General features: G+C 38.1%; 1 protein-coding gene across 6 annotated transcripts in view; it reads right to left on the reverse strand.

Annotated features, from left to right (window-relative positions):
* BLNK (B cell linker) overlaps positions 1–21,258 on the reverse strand; it is an 89,655-nt gene that overhangs the window by 14,277 nt on the left and 54,120 nt on the right. For 5 of the 6 annotated variants that reach the window (XM_058029098.1, XM_058029097.1, XM_058029101.1 and 2 more), the window contains exons 4-15: positions 15,329–15,394; positions 10,183–10,239; positions 8,122–8,171; positions 7,134–7,174; positions 6,153–6,309; positions 4,856–5,025; positions 4,335–4,416; positions 3,505–3,585; positions 2,046–2,071; positions 1,492–1,520; positions 1,138–1,233; positions 327–369 (exon numbers count right to left, since the gene is read on the reverse strand). In XM_058029098.1, the coding sequence (XP_057885081.1) occupies positions 327–369; positions 1,138–1,233; positions 1,492–1,520; positions 2,046–2,071; positions 3,505–3,585; positions 4,335–4,416; positions 4,856–5,025; positions 6,153–6,309; positions 7,134–7,174; positions 8,122–8,171; positions 10,183–10,239; positions 15,329–15,394 (898 nt within the window). The remainder of the gene's footprint in view (positions 1–326; positions 370–1,137; positions 1,234–1,491; positions 1,521–2,045; positions 2,072–3,504; positions 3,586–4,334; positions 4,417–4,855; positions 5,026–6,152; positions 6,310–7,133; positions 7,175–8,121; positions 8,172–10,182; positions 10,240–15,328; positions 15,395–21,258) is intronic. The other variant, XM_058029100.1, reaches the window with a different exon arrangement.

Consider the following 21,258-nt stretch of genomic DNA (forward strand, 5'->3'; position numbering starts at 1 on the left):
GGCAGAATAATCCTCTGCTGCTTAAAGTAAAGTTCCTGAAGTACAACTGGTACAAGAAATTGTTTTTGCGGACTGAAACATATATATATATATATATCCCTTATATCCCAAAAAACATTTGAACTTTTTCTTGGATCAATACAGATGTCCAGTGCTCTTTTGCCCAAAGGATTAATAGCAACAATCACAATATTAGATGAATCTGGCATTCAGTCATCTGTTTCTGTTATTTAATCCAGATAATAAATAGATAATCCATCTCTTTAGATATGAAACACAGGACTAAATGTAACACATTCTTTTAGAGTGGCCCATTAACTACTCACTGGTTTTGGATGAAGACGACTTCTGGGGAGAGGCAAAATATTTCTGAAAAATACACACAGTAAGTTATAATGTATAGGATTTATTTATTTAATTGGCCCTGATAGGCTTTTTAAGATCTAGAGGGAAGGAGGTCTGCAGTAAATGGATTTGATTGCAGCTCTACACAGCTACAGTACTTGTGTGGATGCTGTGCCCTTGGTGTGGAACTACTCTGGAACAGCTCCTGTCCTGGACCTTGGGTCCCCTGTGACTGCACAGGACCTCACCAGACACCCTCACACACAGAGTACTGTGGATGCCTCCTTCTGGGGGCACATAACATCCTCTGTAAAATAATGACCTAGAGAGGAGGCAGGGCTTATGATGCAGCTTTCTATGCTTCTGGGGACACAGGAGTGAAGTAGGCTGCACACTCAAGTATGATTTTGCCCTTTTCTGACAGAGACTTGGGATATAAACAATGGATTTACTGAGCCCAGTTTCTTGACAAGCAATTTTATACAACTGCAAAAACATCTAATTTGCAAGGGTTCAGAGATGGCTAATAGGACCTTAAACTGGCTGGCAGAGATATTTTATCCCTGTACTGGATCCCTGAAGGGTTATTTAAGAAAATCCTATCTAAATGGCAAACTGCCTTCAACACAGAAGTTCACAAAGCAAGGAGAGCTTTTGGTTCTCACCTTGTCCTAGCATCCCTAGCTATTTGAGTGGCCTGACAACTGTTTATTGTTTGAAGTCTACACATTAGAGAGAAGATTTTTTTTCTCTGCTAATATTTCCTATTGATCTAAGCTGCTGTTAACTTACCTGGAATTATCCTGCTTAGGTGACTCTCTGGTCATGCTGTGCATGTGGGAGTGCTCTGTACTCTGAGCAGGCATGAACATGAGTGGCTTGGTGAACCTAGTAATTAAACATGAATTAATAAAGGAAAATTACATTTAACAACAGTGAATACAAACAAAACCTCTCTTTCTTCTCCCTTACCCCCTCAAAATTCTAATAAGTAACCTCAATACATACAATTTACTGAATGTATTTCTTACTTCTGTTACTGTATTTCTTCTAGAGAAAGAATTACCAGACATGTAGTATCTAGATGAGAAAAAATATTTTCTGACAGTTTTAAATAATGCACAAACATTGACAGCAATGGGTTACCTGGTTACTGGTGGTGGTGATGGTTTTTCCTGTAAGAGAAAATGCACTGAATTGTTTTTTAGTCACTTTTTAATTTCATAAAATAGATATTATGATCCTATTTATGTTATCACATCAAGATATTATTTTTGCATTGTGATACAGATTTCTACTACAGCTCTGTCTGGTAATCTACATTAGGATGGGACAGGCAAGAACTCAACATCAGTAAATCTGCTTTGGCCATATGTTATGTCAGTACCAGCAAATGGGAAAAAAATTACTGTGTCAGAACTGTCACTGCTCCTCTGCTGCAGTTCTTCTGCAAAACATTCCCTTAGGCTGCTGCTTCACAGATTGGATCACTATCACAGAGGACTGGGAAACTTTCCCCTTCCCATTTACTCTTTTGAAATGGTTTGCCAGCTTTTCTGAAAAGGGAGTGTCAGAAAGCTTTAAGTGCAGGAAGAGTTATGTTCCCAGTTTTCCCTTTTGAAAGGCTGATAATCTTTTCTCTCAGTCACATCTGTACCCTGCCTGAGGGCAACGGGATTGATACTGTAGAAAGGCCTCACCTCTTCTTCAGGAACCTCGTAGACTTCTACAGGACAGGGAAGAAATAAAAAGCATTCTTTAGTGTAGCAAAACCATACTGCATGTTACCATAAAAGCTGATCTGAATTTCTATCAGTCATGCTTCTGACTCTGGAAAAATAACTTGAAGAATCTGCTCAGAATTTGGATCTGCCACCCTGGAGCAGCAACAACCCCTGTCTTGTAGGGAAAACTTCAGGTGAAATCTGAAGGAATTCTGATATACAGTCACTATATTAATCAAGTTTCCTCCCATTGCAAAACCTTTTTATTGTTTTGTTTTTCTTCTCATTCCTTCCCTGCTGCAAGCAAGATGAATGCTTGTGTTGTGCAAACCTGGGTCAGTTTGTAAGAAATGTGTTATCACACCTGGAGTAGCATTTAGCTTTTCCTTGACTCAGGGAGGAAGAAATCAGGTCAGTCATAAATACAAGCTGGCTCATTTGCATGGCCAACATCCCTCCCTGAGTTCTGACCCACAACTACATTTTAGTTCATAGATCTTGGAAGAAAAAACCACCAGCATCTTTATCTATGCCCAGTTTCTTCGATGCAAACAGAATCCTATTTCAGTAAATTTCATGTCTGGTTTCATCACTTTACTGCACTCAAGTGTCCCAGCTCCCACCAGGGGGAGATGTTTTATTCTGCAGTAACATCTGTCAGGAACTCGTTGTTGCTTGACACTGATTTACAGAAAGGCTGAGATTGAAAAGGGCATTTTAAAATGTCTGCAAAATAACTCACGAAGTCTTAAGCAATTCATAACAAATGTTAGTTTATGACTTGTAGTTTGTGACTTTAAAGCTAAACACATTGCTAATGAATATGCAAAGCTTTTTAAAGAACTGTGTCATGTCTGGAAAGGATACATCCAAGCAATTAATGAGACTGAGGATGCAAAACAAGTCTAAGTTGGAAGAGAGAGATTAACAAAAATATCTGAATTTACAAAAGCAAGTAGGATTCCTCTTATTTGCTTCTGCTTTTGTTTCTTTTCCAAATAAACTGCTCTTTACAGAACCTCAATGGGAACACTGTTATAAAAGGCCATGCAAGACATCAGCCTGTAGAGAATTTCTATATGGTTAAGTCTGAAGTATTGGCTCTTGATTCCTATGGTGAAATGGGATTACTGACATACTGAGTCCTATAATTCTTTTTGCTGTATTGATCAATTTGTGTTCCTCCACTAGAGCAGAAGACTAAAAATAAATTAATTTGGGGCAAATAGCTTGTTCTAGTTTTATTCATGCTTAAAATGGATTTACTGTCCAAGCTAGACAAAGCAACTGCTACAACACAGAAAAGCTAAAGGGGAACATATTTTTGTTTTACTTTAGTATGTCACAGGGTTAGTGGTGTGAATACATCAGGCATAATTTAATATTTCACAGTTTTACATTCTTTTATTCTAACAGCAATGCAAGCTTCACATACCTTGCATAACAGAAGTAAGAGAAGGCTTTGGAGAAATAGGGGGGGCTGGCTTTGTTGTCTTCATAAATCTGTTCACAGGTGCTAAAAACATATTTTATTAATGTACATATATATATATATTCGTGCATGTGTGTATATATAGACATATATTTATATATATCTGTTTACAAACTAACAATGTAACATTTATACAATAAGAATGAATATTAAGTAGGTCCAAATTACAACCTTTTGTGTGACCTTGAACAGATCAACTGAGTCAGAAAGCAGCTCTCATTTTAAAAATGAAGGATTATTCAGTATTTCAGCCTTTCTGAAGAGGTTTGATACTGTCAGTAATGTCAGACAGCAGAACTACAGTCTCTTCTCTGTTTACTTTTCACCTTTGGGCTGTAGTAGTTTCATTTTCTAGCTAAATATATTTATATATAAAGTGAGATAAAAAAAAAGCAAAGTGTGTTTATCTACTAAATATCTAAAAATGCTTGTTCTTCTCCTGAAGCACTTCAGCAAACAGAGAATTTTAATGCTACTGCTCCCTTGGTTAAGAAGGCAGGTCATATGAGAAGCCTCCTGGTTGTACAAGGGCTGGACTTTGAAACAGCTGAGAGAGGCAAAAATTAAACATGTCTTTCCATAGTTAAAAAATAATTTTCCTTGGCCTTGTCATAAGCCAAAGGAGCCAAGTGCCTTTTTGCAGGCTGTGATCTCTTTAATAGCTGCATCTCCACTCTTTGAACCCTAGAAACAGACCCATTAATTTGACCCATATTTTTCCACTATTAGTCCTAATAAAGCAATAATTATAAGCTTAAATGACTAAAACTCACATCTTGTAGGTAGTGACGTGCTGCCTTCTGTGGGTTGAATATAGTTATCATCATCATTGTCCACTGGCACAATGTAGTTATCCTATGAGAAATTCAGGAAAAAAATCTCTCAGTTAAACCTCCATCATGCCATCAAACTGTTTGGATTGAAGCCCTGGCAGCAGTTTACAATAGTTGCCATTTCACAGTGACTCCTATTTCAGACATTTATCATCTGTGTGGAAGGGAATCCCAAAGACTGAAATCCCTTTATTGAATTATTCCACTGGTGCATGGAAGCCCTCCCTTCCCTCCAGTCCTGGAGCCTTTGAGGTTACTCTCTCCCCACTGCCTGCAGCTTGTCATGGATGATCAGGAGCTATTGCATGGTCTAAAGAGCCTCCCTGATGCTCAAGGCAGGCAGATAAGGTCACTGTTAGTGATGTACAAAATGATTTGTACTACAAAGGGTAAGATGAGACCAGCCCATGGCATTGCTATGACATTTACACAGTTATAACAAATATATCTGTAAACTTTACCTCATCATCACTGCACTCCTTAGGCTTAGGTGGCACTTTTGGTTTTGCAGCAGGAGATGGCAGTGGCATGGATGGCACACATGGTTTCTTTGGTCTGGACATGGCTGGACTGGGTGTGCTTGGGAGAGGTTTGTTCATGGGAGGAAGCTTCTGCTGACTGGGGCGATTGTCTTTTAATTAGTAGAAAACAACAATTTTAGTAAAAATTACACATTAGTCTCTGCACTTTCTTCTACTGCTTGTGCAGAAGTCTTTGCTGTGGCTGCAGCACAGGTCAAATGGCACACCTGGGCACAGCTGGACCTGATGTTGAGATTTGTGTGTGAACAGGTCCTGCTCCCTTGCCCAGGGCAGCAGCCTGTACGAGTGCAGTGGGTGCCCAGGCACTGGCTGCTGTATGAACAACTGTTCAACTCCCTGGGGAAAAGGTGCTGCCTGGGTGGGGTAGTGCAAATGAGACATGAGAAAAATCACACTGGGTGGGACTGGAACATTAATTATGCCAGGTTCTCTGAGGGGTCAGGTCCTTCCCTTTTCAAAGAACACACAGGTGAAGGGCTGATAAACTTCTGTGAGTACATATGTGGTATTTTAACACTTTGATGAATAGTCTACAACCAGTAACAGTCTGGTGTCATACAAAAATGAAAGCAGGCATCATGTCAATGTTTCTTTTCTCCATGTCTCAAATCTTCATTAATTGAAGCTAACTTTCATTCACTTCAATGCAACATATCCATGGTTGAAAAGAATCAAATCAGAAAGAAAAAAAATCCCTTTATACTGGACTGATGAAAATAAAATCTTGATTCTCTCCTGTTTTTTAGGATATTTATCATCCTTAGTACCTATTTTGAAGGAGTGAATATTTGGGCTACTTCTTTTACTGCTTTGGGAATAATGATTGGAGAAACAGAGAAGTTTAAGAAGGGACCTGTCTAGTCTTATGTGCTTCATCTTAAGAGTAATTGCTGCATCAATATATGTGTATTAATTTGGAGCCCAAACTTAACAGTATCTCCCAGACCTCTGCTTGAATTTTGTCATTAGTAGACGTCTATCGCAGTCTCTAGGACACATTATATTAAAATTATAAACATCACTACTGGCAATACTAACCTGTTTCATGCTGTAATTAAAAAAAAAAATCATACCCCTGAATGCTTAAGATCTGAGTAAGAGAATTAAAAGCAAACTCTTGAGGAAAGGACAGATAAGTGCATTTGGGGCCTCTTCTCTTCTGGTACTGATCAAAAAGCAATTATCAAGGTGACATAGTTAACTATTCCATATCTACCTGCATATTCACCCCTAGAAATAGGGAATGCAGAGGGAATCTTCTTTTTCTCCTTCTCACTTGGAGGTGGCTCATAGCTGTCATCAGGATTCTCTTCACTGGGGACCACATACATCTCAGAGTCAGAGTGGTCATCTGGATTTTCATAATCACTGTCCTAGAAAGACACAACTCCCCATTTCTCATCTCATAGCATTCTACAACACAAAATTACAACAATGTACCCTTGAACAGACACATCATCTTCCCTTTTTGTGCTTCCTCTTGCAAAGAGGCACTCCTGCCTCCTGCCCTTCTGCTCCTCACAGGAGCTCCCTGTCGTTTTGCTATCTCCAAGCAGTCCTTTCACTTGAAGAGCTTAGTCTTCAAATTATGGACCAATTGCTTCTTTCCTTTCCCACAACAGTGCATTTCTAGATCCAGCCAGATGGATCTCAGGGTGTGTTGTCACTTCCTCTCCCTTTCCAGTTAAAGGGGTACTGAAGATCTGACTCCAGAAGAAGACTGGTCACTTCAGGCTGACAGCTGCACCACTACTTTACACGGCTGACAGCCGTGAATTGCTTCATTCGAATGTTTTCTAAAATCTTAGCAAAGTTTTCATTTTTAGTAAGAAGTGGCCTTCCTCTCCTCACCCCTCCTACCCTTCCTGCCCCACATAAAACCTTCTGATTTCTGAAATTATTGTTCAGTTTAGGAAGTCCCTCAAATTGATGCCATGTGCTTACTTATCCAAAAACCTTAGTGTTCATGGCAATCATTGACTGTGCTTCTGAAAGTACTTCTAAGCTGAATGTAAAAAAATTGAGGTAGCTAAAAATCAGTGGCTACTTGTGAATTAAACTGAGGTAAAAAATAACAACATTTCAATAGTATTTAGTTCAACCACAAGTAGATGATTTTAAAAGAAACTTTTATTATTATTTCTTGAGCTAACTTGTTGCCACAGTAACACCCTACTAGCCCAAAATATGTACTTACAAAATCATCTGACCATTGTTCCTCTTCATTGTCTGCGTGTTCTAAACCAAACATTAGAGTTATTTAAGGAGATGTAATAATGAATATCAATGTTTGTCTTAGGCTGGTTTTTCAATCTATAGATATGATATTCAGTTAAAAAAGAGCAAGCAAAATTTCCAAACAGTTCTGAGCAACACATCTGTTTGGACAGTAAATTAAATGCCTTTTTGCTTATTTTTGACATCTTATTTCAGAACTGTTGGAAAAGCATTAGAAAATGACAAAGTGTGCATAGTCTGAACAGCAGAGCATGCACTTTACTCACAATGTCCTGCTAATGCATCTCATTTTTAAGTAGGGGTGCCAATTTCTAGATAATGGAACTCTGGCTTGACCTCTGGGCCCTGGTTAAAGTCAGCTGTGTTTATATTAAACAGGGAACAGTTACCTGATAAGTTCCAAACTCTGTCCTGCTTTCTTCTATTCTTATCTTAACAAGATGGCTGTTAACTTGTAAAAACAGCCATGAACTAGTTTGTGGGCAGCACTGTTATGATAAGCAAGTAAAGGTCTACCTTTAAGATAATTCATGATGATTCTACCTTTAAGATAATTCATGATGTCATCATTACATTAATAGCATTAAGATTTTACATCTGTAATGATATATTTGTTCAATTTCTTTTGTATTTACTTTCACAGTTTCTGTAAAGAGGGGCTGCATGCAAATTCTCCTCCATTTTTACAGCAGCCTTGATACAGAACTCTGATTAAGACTGATTTTGAAAGAGTGGTTACTTGCTACTCTTTATGCTGGCACAATTAATCATTTCTTTCTTGCCTTTCATTTCAGAGGTGTGAACTACCTTCAGAGTTGTTGATAATGGTATCTTGTTCTCTCATTAAAAACAAATTATGAGGCACTGCATAGCTGATATACTGTTAGGCATATAGATAGCAAATTAACACAGACATGCAGTTTAAATTTACATTAATACAGCCTTACCTGAAGCATAATCCCTTTGTGGCAGACTTGGCGGTGGCTTTTTTTTAAGGCTGTAAATTATAATTATTACATTTATGATCTCATCAGTAACATTCACTAGAAAGGAGTATTAGCCAGACACATTAAAAAGCTGATAACTAAAGATACCCGCAGCTAAAGAAATACAGATTACCATCACAGATACTTAGCAAACAGCTGTAGAAGAATGCTTTCAAAAGCTAGAAACTGATAAAATAATAAAATAGAATCTGAGAATATATTTTTTTCACTAAGAACATATGTTGAAAGGACAGCTTCTTTGCTCACCCCACGTCTTCTTCATTTCCAGAACGAGATAAAATAGGGGGCAGAAATAAATGATGATCTATCAGAAGATGAAAATCTGTTCAGGTTCACAGAGGCTTTATTAAGACTATGGTATAAGAAAGTGGTGTAAGCACTCTCCATTTGTATTTTTAGAACGAAATAATTTTGCATGCACTTTTTTTGATGGTTAATATTTAAATATATACCAGGTCTCTCAGTGAAAGATTCTACTTTTTATTATTTTATGATGTTATGTCCCTTTTTTGGTAAAAACTGTTACAATGGCATCACATACCAAGTGAATCAAAAGATGACTGATTTGTAGAAATACTGAAAGGATCTTTTTGGCTATACAGGAAGGTTCATAAGTATGTGCACATATATATATATATCTAGGAGGCAGAAGTACACATATGTGTAAACACATACACACATACATATATATGTATATATGTGTGTATTCATGTATACTCCTCCTTACTAACTTGCAGTTGTCCAAAGAATACACTGAATTACAGTCAGTTGAATTATTTCAGTACCCTGTAATGAAAGAGAAGAATTTGGGTTTAAAGTCAAGATGAATGGTGCATGTGTGGCATCACAGGTAAGACTGATGCCTCTGCAGAAGGAAAAAACAACAATCCTTTGTTTTTAGTAGCCAGATAAAACATTAACATAATGACATTAAAATTGTTCTTTGAAGCGACTTTTGAACATTGTCTGACAGCTTCCTTGTAGCACTGATGAGATCTCACTGTGGACCTGAAGCTTTGTCTACTAAACTGATGACATCACTCATTCTTCAGTCAGGTCCTAACAAATTAATTTGCAAAAATAAGCAAATAATTAAAAAAAAACACAAAAAGAATTGAAAATGTTTTTTTGGATCTCTGAGCAATAGTGTTAACAAATGTTGCTTTACCACAAGAATTTGACACTCAATATTTAGGTCCTATTTAGGGTTGCTGCCTAGGTATCATTGTTCAGGCGCCACTTTTACTCAGGGTGGTGGCAGGCTGGCACTACCACATCAACTTACAAATTTTCCTGTCTGTTTTGACAAATTAATGGGTTGAATTAATGGAATTCTGTTGCTCAGACAGTCGCCAAAAACCCCATATACATGAATCGATCAATGAATAAATGGTGCAGGTATTGCTAAAACTCAAAAAAGACCAATCCCCCAAACGAAACAGAAACCAGACCAGGAAGATAATTTTTGCAACGTTAGCCTGCTTTGTTCATGGCTAACGACACTAATGGTGGATAGCTGACTCCTCAGAGGTTTTAACTTCCTGAAGCATAATGTAACTCAGTGTACAAACAGTAAACTAAAAAGCATTCTCAACAGCTCCGCTCTGGTCCTCTGTTAGCACAGCCATGTTAGATAGAAAATCCCAGGGCCACTGCCAGGGCTCATCTCACATCTTAGGAAGGGGAGACCAAGATCTCTTGATGTATTTTACAACATATCTGCCACGAGTTGTTTGGAAACGGTGGAGACTTGGAAAATAGTGGAACTGAGGCAACAGTAAGAGGCTCTCTGGGTCATGGTATAAAGTACATGGCTAAGCAATATCACACATTTCTAAGCTGCTAAAGAGAAATCATCCACACTCGGTACCAGGCCCTGTAAATCCTGGCAGTGGCCCTGGCAGAAAGTGTAAATACGTTATAACGAAAGCACACAAGGGAAGAACAGAGGTCTGTGTCTAAGCAGCCTATCATGCCATGTGCAGCTATGGAATAGCATACCGATCCCAAGTATCTTTCCCAGTTTTGCAAATTAAGGCCACTTGTTCATTTTGGAACCTGAATATCAACAGAAGAAAAGAAATAATGTTTCTGTCACAGAGCTGAAACAGTTCATGGCCACATCTATATTTGCTAGAATCTTTTCAAATATGTTATTTATTCTAAAATTCAAATCCACTTAAAAAGACGTTTTCATTGTACTGGTATGATTTTACGAGTGCCAGAACTGGAATCCAAGCTCTTTTGAAGTCAGCTGCAGATTCACTTTACAGGAGCCAGAGCTCTACCCAATGTGCAAACCACAACACAAGTTCAAAAGACACAACCCTACACCAAGGCGTGGTTACCCAGCTATTGCAGGCTCTGACCTCACTGTCCACACAGATCCTTGCAGAATGGCAACGGACTCTGTCCTGTTCCCTGAAGTTACTGAGGAGGGACTGCAAGAATCAAATGCCATCCAACTGACCATGCATATTTAAATGTATTTAATCCTAGCACATATACTGGAGCTTCAACAAATAACCAGGGAGCGCTTGAGACACTTCATATGTTAGAGATGCTTCTCACATAAGAATATAATGCAGGGTACAGAAATTCAGAATAGCTTTTAAGGAATAAATTATTCAATTTTAAAACAATATATTCCAAGATTTCCCCCTATAATATGCTGAGCTTGATCCAACAAAACATTTAGGCATGTACTTAATATATGGTCCTGTAGGACCTGCAAATATATTACTTAGAATTTGTAGCACATTTGTGTTTTCTGTTTTGAGTGAAGAATTTTAAAATAAACTGCAGCAGAGATCTGGGTGTTTTGTTCTAGCAACACTTGTTTTTACAGGCTACACCCAGAAAAACAATCAAACACACATATTAGTAGACCTTTACATGTAGCACTTAAATTTTCCCACAGGTGCATTCCCCTACTAGTGTTTCTGCTCAGTCCCCCAGCATTTAAGATATGTCTGAAAACTCACTGTTTTCAGAAGTCCCTTGCTTTTTTGTATTGTTAAGTCTGTACAAATTCTACTCCCTTGTTAGGAACCATTTTAACATAACAGTTTTTACAAAAATTGTATTGGCATCTTTTCTGACCTGAGTATTTATAGTATGTATTAGCTTCACATGCACTAGAACATCACACTTGTGATTACACAATAAATTAATTGGACTTTGCCAGAAACATTTTCAGAGGTCCAAAAGGTGTGATGAGAACAGATAAACTTTTCCTGAACTGCGTATTCCTCGTGGAAGAGTTTGTTATACATGTGGAATTATGCAGAAGTTGTACAAGACAAAATTAAACTGAAAGGGTTTTTTTTTGAAATTGTTATTATGACTCTTTCACACATGTTCTTACAATATGATGTGGCAGTTTTAGTAATAAAAATCCCGACACTCAAAACATTCTATTCAGTTACACAGTAATTTTCATGTTCCTTCAGTGTAACAGTTAAAATCAGGTATTATACATTTTCCTGGTTTTTTTTATAAGTGTGGTACAGCTTGATTTTGGTACTTTCTCTCACTGTTTGGTTGATAAAATACTGCTTTTCCCTCTGCCAAGGGTTTGATCATGAATGCCTTTTAGTTGTAGAGATATTTAGTGACACAACTATTTTTCTGCCTGAATAGTGACACAACTATTTTACTGCTTAAATTAAAAATGACATAGAAAAATGGACAACACAAATCTGAAGCAAAGACTTACCCAACTAAAAAGCTGGGTAAAGCATCTTTGTTCCATTTTCCAGGTCACACGGCAAATGTTCAAGAAATGGACCCATTTGGATAGTGTGCAGTCAGAAACATGAGTACAAGTGCATGATTTCTGATGGCTTTGTGAAGGATGGGATATTACAACATGGAGAATAAACTGAACTTCTTGTTTCTTATTCAACACAGTAGGTCAGCACATGCAAAACTTCAGGTGAAGTCCTGACTTTGCTGTGCATGCAGTGTTACTTTTAAGACTCAACTTCAGTGGAGCCAGGATTCCACTGAAGAAAGCCTTGAGGCTGAAAGCTGATGATGCACAGATGAATGCTCTGTCTTTACAGTGTGTTTCAAGCACAGGCCACCATCCTCCATCCTGAAACCTATGATTGCTCTGCTTCCCTGTCCTGTATTACCAAGGATGTGAGTACGAAAAAAATGCCCCCAGCTCTCATTGTTTATCCAATGCTGGCTGCACTCATTGCTTCTACACCTGAGTACATAATCCTCCCCGACACTGTGATCTGCACAGCAGCTGGGACTCAGGGCTGTAAACAGCTTTGCATGTGATTAAGGGCAAGCAGGTGACAGCTACCCTGCAGTGGCCAATATTTTTACTGCCAGAAAACGCTGAGTCGGAATGGGGAACAAACAGGAACTTTTAAGCAATGAAAAAACAACCTTTCTATTTCTTTCCTGCTACCAGGACTGCTCAGCCTGCTTTCCACACACCTTTAAGACATACATGGATAGTAGATTAATTCCTCCCCACCTGCACCCCACAGATGAACTAGACTGGATAGCAAAGGTTTTGATGCAAGGCCTTTTAAATTTCTGCATAATCAGGAGCCAGTCCAGATTTTAGAAGTGTTTTAACAAATACTGCTAATAAGTCATTAGTTAGTCACCTGCATTTCACAAATATTTGATAATTCTTTCAATTTGTGTAGCAGAGGGTTACAGCATACATCTGGGTGACAACTTTAGGCTTCAGATATGCAAGTACACTATTTGAATTCTCTAAAATTATTTCTACTTATAATAGGTTTCATTTTGATTTTATTTCCCAACATTTGGATGAATCTATGCTACACAAAATCCATATTAAACAAATTTCTTCCTGCTTCAGTCATGTTTAGAACTTTGACATTTAATAAAATAATCCTTTACTGAAATGGAAGTAGTGATCATCTGGATAGCCATGTTTTGTTTGTTTTTACAAACAAAAAGCCCCCAAAGATTGCACAGTAAGGAACACAGCAAGCTCTAATCCTGTAAAGCTTAGCACCTCTTGTACATATCCTTATCAGTGCTGTCAGCTCATGCTTTTATTGCAAGTCTCATTATGTGCTGGGTTCAAGATTTGAACTCTGAAGTCATGCGCAAATATCAGAAATTCTTCAATTTTTAAAAATTAAATTTCTGGTCTTCATAGCTGCAAAAACGATTATTATGACTCAGATGAATCACAGTAACATCGGAAAGATTATTATGCTTTTATACCTCGTGTTCTTTGTGTTCTTATAACTGGGAGAGTTGACATGTGAGTTTTGTGCTGCAGTCATACTTTGAGTTTTTATGAGTCTGCTCTTTTATATATATATATATTTTATCTTGAGTGAATCAAAGAATTACAGTGCTATAGGAGCGATCTTTGACACTTAATGATGACTTTCCCAGCTTCAGAGCAACTGATTAACATCAGAATTCACGTTCAGGCTACTATAGGAGACACTTTGTAGCCTCAAAATGATAAACCTTAGATGCTTCTGTTGTTTTTGTCATCTTTCCTCTCCGAGGCTTTTGAACTGAGTCCACTGGAACATTATTAATTGGAGTTAAACAACTACTGAGAAGTAGGAAGCCACCCTTTATTAAAAAGCAACAACTATAAGAAAGCTCTAACCCTCTCCCCTCCAAAACCCCACAAAAAGCCTTGGACAGCCTAGTAGCTCTTCCCTGTGAGCAGGTCCCAGGTGAAAATGAGTCTTTTGTAGATGGGTGGTGAACACAGTGGTCACCACGCTAAAAAAAACCCACAAATTTACTTAAAACCCCAAGTAGTTGAAAGAGGGCCATTTTATGGGAAACTCTCTTTTGTGCTTGCATGGAAATAAGTATAGCAAGTGACGGTGATTAACTGTGAATTGCAGCAATCTTAGCGTGAAAGAGGATGAAAACATGAAAAAAATTATCTCCACAATCTATCTGATAGATCAGGAGCTTTACCATCAGAGCATGCTCAGGGTCTGTGGGCAGAAAACACAGCTGTGGAAATGAGAGCACAAAGGAGGCCAAGATCACCCCTCCTGCCGGGGGAACAGGAGAGCTGGGCAGTCCTGCTGCTCCTGGGAGTGCATCCCCTCCTCTGGCAGCTCCCCACAAACACCAGCCCGGGCTGGCAGCAGGGCCAGCAGCTGAGCCAGCCTGGCTCTCCTGAGCTCCTGCACAGCCACGCCGGCCAGCAGCTGGCTGAACACTGCAGCTACACCCAGAATTAGCTGCTTCCCCTCAACTCTGCCATCATGATCCCTCTTTAAAAACAATTTAAAACAATGCTTCCACGTGTCTTTCATGTACAAGAGTTGTATTTCTAGAATTTAACACGGTTGTCCTGGAAACACTGCAGATAGGTGTTGTAATTAACTTCTAAAAGTACTTAATACTTTTGTTGCCAATGACCCACGTAAAGAAACACATCTGAATGAGAAAATCACATCCAAATGGAATTTCAATGCAAATGAACTGTTGCATTAAGAAAAGCGTGCTAAATAGCTAATTGCTTTAAATAGATGTTTGTCTGGAAATAGTGAATAGAGTATTCATTTGACAAGGATGCAAAATTACTGGAATTTCTTTCTATGTATAAATACATATGAATATTTTATAATACTTTCATGCACGTGACACAATCTGCATGTTGTTCAGTATGTCTTACTAGAATAAGGGCGCTAGGTAATTCTGCATTTTGTTTTATGAGACTGAAACACAGGAGGACTGTGCATTTTTATGGGAATTTTAAGTATGATGTCTGACCAGTTGGTTCAAGGTGGAGCTCAAATTCAACTTAATTGCAGCAGGAAGCCTAAACAGTTGCCTAAGGAGAAAGGCAGACAATGCAAACAACAAGCAATGACCATTCCCAGCAAACATTCAAAAAAAAGGCTCTTCACTCAAATACTGTTTTTTTTCAAGGCTACAAACACAAGCTATCATTGGACTCCAGTTCTGCAACTCCTTTATGATAATCTTAATACTGATGACCATTCTGCAGGTTGCAGTCCGAACCAAAGCTCCTTCCATGCATGGAAGTGCATCCCTCTGGAATGACAATGGTCCCATCACTGAAGTACCACACACCACTCTGGCCATAATCCAAACTTCCCCACATTGATAAAACTAGGGATTGGCATGGCAAACTTACTTTTTGAACTTGTTTATTATCCCACTTTCATTTTTCTTGATGTCATGCACCATCTTTTGAAGCTTCCTGTAAGATAATAAACAAAGCCAGCATTAATTTACCAAGTGGTTCAACATTAATATAAATTAAGAAAAATATGCTCAGTATATCTTCAATAAGTAGTTTAATTGTTAAATCATTTGTGCATGAAGTTTTCCTTCTTTTTAAGGAGCTCTTTAGCATTATTTGTGTTATCCTTCTAAATACAATTAAATATGGTATAAACAATCAATTTAAGAGTAAGCGCATCCGGAAAAATCCTTGCCTAAATTAATAGTTTTGAATATTTAAATGTTGACATTTTATCTAGAACTGACTTCAAAACTCTGCAAGGTTATAATGGTGATGCCCTCTGATTTCTAGCCATACATGGGACACTTAAATATAATGAGAATAATGGACAAATAATTCACAAGCACATCTTTACCTCCTGCTGAAAACTCAAACTGGTCATTTACAGCAAAATGATACAGTGTTACATGCTAATTTAAAGAAATGCATTACTTATAGATGTGAGAAACAGGTGTACAGCAAAATGATCCAAAGTTTCTAACAACAATGTACTACACCTATAAAAGCAGCTTGGATTATTGTCTAAACTAACCAGATACATTAAATGTGAGGTGAAAAGCTCAGAAGAACTTCTGCTTTTCTGTTTTATCTGCTGGGGTTTTTTTCTTAACAGATTCAGCTTCTGGTTCTGCTTGAAACATCAGAAATAGCCATCATCTGCAGTTTGCTGTTTCTGTGCTGTGCCCCAGCTGGCACCCGGCAATGTCTATAAATGAAAAGTAATGAGGAATGAAAAGAATGAGAGGAGATCTAAATGGTTTAGTTCTAGTTTGGGCAGAAAGCTTGTAAGTGTTTGTGTTTCTTTCAAAAAGGCTTGCCAGACTTCAATTAGGGATGGATGTCAGCATCAGTTACATTTCCTTTGTTGTTTGTCAGAAATAGAACTCACCCACAAAAATCTAATTGTAGATTTCTATCTGAATATTGCTTGTTGCTCTTTACTGACACTAATATTTTACATTAGTAAAACTATTACTTATTTTAAAAAAAGGTGTGCTTTTTTCATTTTACTGGTTTTATTCTATATTGTCATTTATTTGCTAAAAAATCCTTCACACACACATGCAAATAAGACCCAACACAAAACTGCTAAGTACAAGCACCTGAATTAGTCTGCTTTTCATTTGATCACATTTAGGTGAATTGATTAGAGCATCATGGATATTCCATGAGCCTTGAGTAAGGCTACAGTTTAAAAGATCATTTTATTACATATTTCTATTTTAAAAGATGCATTTAAATTAGGAAATCACATGCACTGGTGCTATTATGATATTTTTTCCAAGCAGATGGACTGAAATGAAAACATTCCCATTTTTTGCATAGTCAAATTTCTTTAAAATCTATGCCTCTTATGCCTTATTCTATTCTAAATGCCTCTAAATGGAGGCATTTAGATTTCTAATTCCAACTTTGATAAACTAAAGAGTACCTAATATGCATTAGTGTGAATTTTTTCAGCTATTAAAGTTACATAGCTCTTGTAGGAGTTGCTAAAATCCTTGTTTGTTGCCCCTGGAGAATTCAACTTGTCTGAAGCCTGTGAGAGTAAGCAGATAACCAGTGCACTAAGTGGGAAGTGTAGGAAGCCATCAAGCACAGCTGATCTCCTGTGCAAGTGGAATCCCCTTCCACCATAGAGCTGAATGAGCTGCAAAAACCAGTCTGTCCAGTCAGCTGGAGGCTGACATTTCTTGAAGTGCCAGGCCATATAAAAGGCAACAACTGAAAAGTTTTAGGAAGAGCTGTCTGTCTGATTTGTGATCTTGGAGGGACAGAAGAAGAGAGGCAGATTGAAAAGTCTATGGCAAGAGGGTTCTCCAAATCTTCAAGCACCCAATCCCAGGCCCAAAGGCCATTCCAGAGTGATGAGGAAAGTGAAGCCCAGAAGGGTATTTATACACATACACGTATGTAGACTGAATCTACGTATCTGACTAGTACTAAAATACTTGTATGGCTCTCAAATACTTGAGATTGCACTCCAAGAAAAGGGGTTTGTTGAGAGAGGGCCTCACCAGAGCAGCACCCAGGCAATGGGGGCTGCCATGGCCCAGTGCAGGCAGCCCTTGTGCCAGGTACAGAACTACAACCTCCTCCTTCACAACACCTGAGTCAGGACCTTGTCACCAGCTAATGTCTATTCTCTGGTGCTCTTTTGGGATGAGCAGATACTAGAAACACTCAAGGACCTCCTGACTACAGCTAGTACTGTAAATAAAAATAATGAGTAATGCTTGTCTTACTTGGCATTGCATATAATTAAAGATAATCAAGAGGTAAAACTTAAAGTTAATTCTTTAACTACAAGCTCCAACTCTTCATTAAACCTGCTTGGGATCTTTAAAATCAGGTTGGCAGATAAAAGCGCAGTCTGTTGCAGTCTGTGTTACTGCTAATCTTTGAAAACACATTTCAGCAATAGATACTTTGAGATCCACTTTAATTGTATCTTGCATAGACTGGATGGGACCCTTTGATCAGGATCTCATGGCACACAATAGATTTTCAAAGTTCTGCAGACACCAAGTTTGGAAGTCTTGGCTATAGGTGCTAATAAAAGTTTTAGGTTTCTTACAAGTACATTAGAAATTCTTACATGTTGGAAGGAATAAAAAAAAAAGACAGAAACCTAACTCAAAACCCTTTTTAGCCCTGTGTTGCTGATTTTGTAGCTAAAAACTCCAGTAATTCAGAATTATCAGATCAAATGACAAAGGGGTCATAAGCTGTGTAAGTACTTGAAGGAAGGTGCAAAGTTTTCCCATTATAAATACCACACATCCTGAAAGAAGGATTTGTTGTGTGCTTGCTGCACTCAAGGACTGTCAGAGCTGCCTCAAGATAAAACAAAATGAAACAAACCCACCCTCTCTTTGATCTGGTCACAGCTCAGCTTATGAGGAATATGTGATGATGAAGTGAGGATGATGGGTGGACCTGGCCTGAGACACATCCCCACCTTCAAACATCACCTGGAAGCCTTTGGCTCTTTTGCATGCACACTATCCTACAAAAGCTTTCCAATGGTAAAATTTGTTTTTAAGAGAAAAATGAAGAAGAATAAAGTGTGTAACGAGTTTTAACTCAGATGTGAGATGAGGTACAGAGTCTCTAGACTTGAGAAAGAGAAGTCTGTCTTGCTTTCAGACAGATTTGTGTAATATGGAATTCTCCCACCATTTAGACTAGTTTTTGAGAAACTGTATTTATGGGTATTACAAATCTGTAATTGCTTTACAAGCAATATTGATTCATTCAACATTAAGGGACCTGTATGTTTCTTCTCCTTCTCACATCAGTTAGGTCGTTAACTGATGAAGCTGAATTGGTTTTAAAATAGTAAAAATAATTTAAAAAATAAACACACAGTAAAATAGACAATTTGAATGCCAAGTGCATGTTCTTATACGTTTTTGGGTATATCTGTTCCTCACTGATAGGACAGCCTGTAGCTCTGTGCCTAGAAAGTCCCATTTTCTGAAGATTAAATTGTCCATTCACTTTAAGTAAGACTGTGGGTAGGTGCAGCACTCACTTTTGGCTTAAGAAAGGCAGATCACATTAAAACAAAAAAATGTTTTTCAAATGTTTGTTTGTTTGTTTGGGGTTGTTTTTCAGGCAAATTTAAATACTTGGCATTAGAAAACTCGCATGGTATTTAGTAAGTGCAAATTTAGACTTAAAACAAAAAGTCTCCAAAAATACCCACTTGCCTCAGGTATAAGAACCACAAAACAGAAAGCAACGAAATTTGGAAAATAAAAGCTAAGTTATTAGAAGATACAAACCAAAACTCAAAGACCAGAAATCTAAAAATTATAACAGCTACTTCTGGTAATTAAAAAAAAACCCACATTAGAATCTGAAACTGAAGAAAGAACAGCGTGTCCAGACCCTCCTTTATGGCTTCTCACAGCACAATTATCCCAGCACCTTCTCCCCAGCTGGTCTTTGTTTTGTGTTTCTGTTATCCTTCAGTTTCATAAATAGCTATGCAGGTGACCAAATCAAGAAAGAAAGTTATTGTTTCTGGACAAAGGGAAGACTCCTGCTTCTTTTTGGGGGGAGAAACTGCTTACCTAGAAGGGGATTTGTAAAACTGCCACTTGAGATTTTGAAAAGCATTAAGCTCTTATGTTGAAATATCTTCTCAAACTGAATTAACAAACCAGAAAAGGACCACCTTTCCTATGCCAGGCTTCCATAAAAGCAATGCTCCTACCATGGTCTTTGCGGAAGAACATGGATTTTGGTGAACTGGGTGTGTTCCTAAGATGTATTTTCCTATTACTTGTCACTTTTGTGCCTCAAAGACAATGCAATTAAATGTTATGAAACAACTCTACCTCCTTCATCTTCACTTCTAATTCCTCAGGTAGAAAGCAAAAAGAAATACCAAATAAAGAAAGCATCTAATTCCTAACTAGACCTCCTTCAGGTGCTTCAGATCGCTACATGTGCATACCCTTACATCCTATTCTACCTGGAACAGAAAGAGTGGGAGTCCTTTGCAAGGAAATGCCGGGTTGAATCAGCCACCTGGGTCACAGTTGTTGTTTTCAATGGCTGAGATTTGTGTAAAATGCATAAAAATGTGTAAGAGAGACAGATGAATCCTTGAGGTGCAGTCAGATAAACCACTTCAGCAGCTACTGGTCTAAGATAGGGTCTTAGAGCCCCTCATCTAGTCTGGGGTTTTATCCACCCCCTGCAATGCCTTTCTTGGTGGGAGAAGAGGAAGTTTGGAACTGGAGGTGGTAACCTGTGGCACCAAACCATCCATTCAAGGCACTGAGCCTTTGATCTTTATCTGTAAAGCTATCTCAAAGCTGACAAGAAAAGTTCAAAGAGGTTTGCTTATTGGGAGAAGTCAATTACAGCTACCTATCTGAGAGGAAGAAGAAACAAGGAATTGTTCTCACCCATATTTGGGAGATGCACAAAGGGAAATGACAATAGTTTATATTCATTTTGACAAGAGTGTTGATTTCCTAAAGTCTCAGAAACATCCTGTTCTGCTCACTTTTGTATCATCCACTGTTTTGCCTAAAGGCAACCCCCATAGTTAGAGCAGGTGTGTGTTTACATGGTACACACAGAGGCACAGAAAGGCTAAATACTGATTGTATTTTTCATCTTCATTTGTCCTCTACATAATCTTTACAAAAAAAGCTGTCAGTCCTCCTTGCACTGGTTAAGTACTAATATTCACTGAGTTAATAAAAAATGTAGCATGCAAAGGAATAATACATTCTTGACAGAAATCATGCCTGACATGAAAGTAAAAAGTGTAAATACTTTGGGGTGACTGGGAGCTCTGCATATTGAAAGAACCCATTCTAGGTTTCCAATGCTAAGGATTTGAATTTGCCTGGAAACAAACAAACAAGCAAGCAAACAAACAAAACTTCCAAGTTTTGGACATCTCTCCCCTCTTATGCAGATTGCTCTTCCCTTTATCCCAACTGAGTAACATTGACACTGTAGGGAATACAGAAAATGAGGTAGTACAATATGTAAGTGAATATTACATGTCACTCCTTGACATAAAAAGATAAGCTATGTTTTCTGTTCTGTAACTGACCTGCTCTGTTTTGAGCCATTTTTTGGTTTGCTGATCTTTTTTGCACCAGCTCTCTGGATGTAAGTTAATGTTTTAAAACACAAAACAAAAAAAACCAACCCCCACACAGAAACCACATTCACAAGACTTACTCCACTTTTCCTGAAGGTTTTCAAGCAGCAGAAGGAAGTTCAAGCCATTAGGCTACTCTAAAATGCAGTTCCAGTTAAAACTCAGCGAGTGCTGTACCTCC

This window comes from Melospiza georgiana, chromosome 8, assembly GCF_028018845.1.
Source record: "Melospiza georgiana isolate bMelGeo1 chromosome 8, bMelGeo1.pri, whole genome shotgun sequence".
Lineage (NCBI taxonomy): Eukaryota > Metazoa > Chordata > Aves > Passeriformes > Passerellidae > Melospiza > Melospiza georgiana.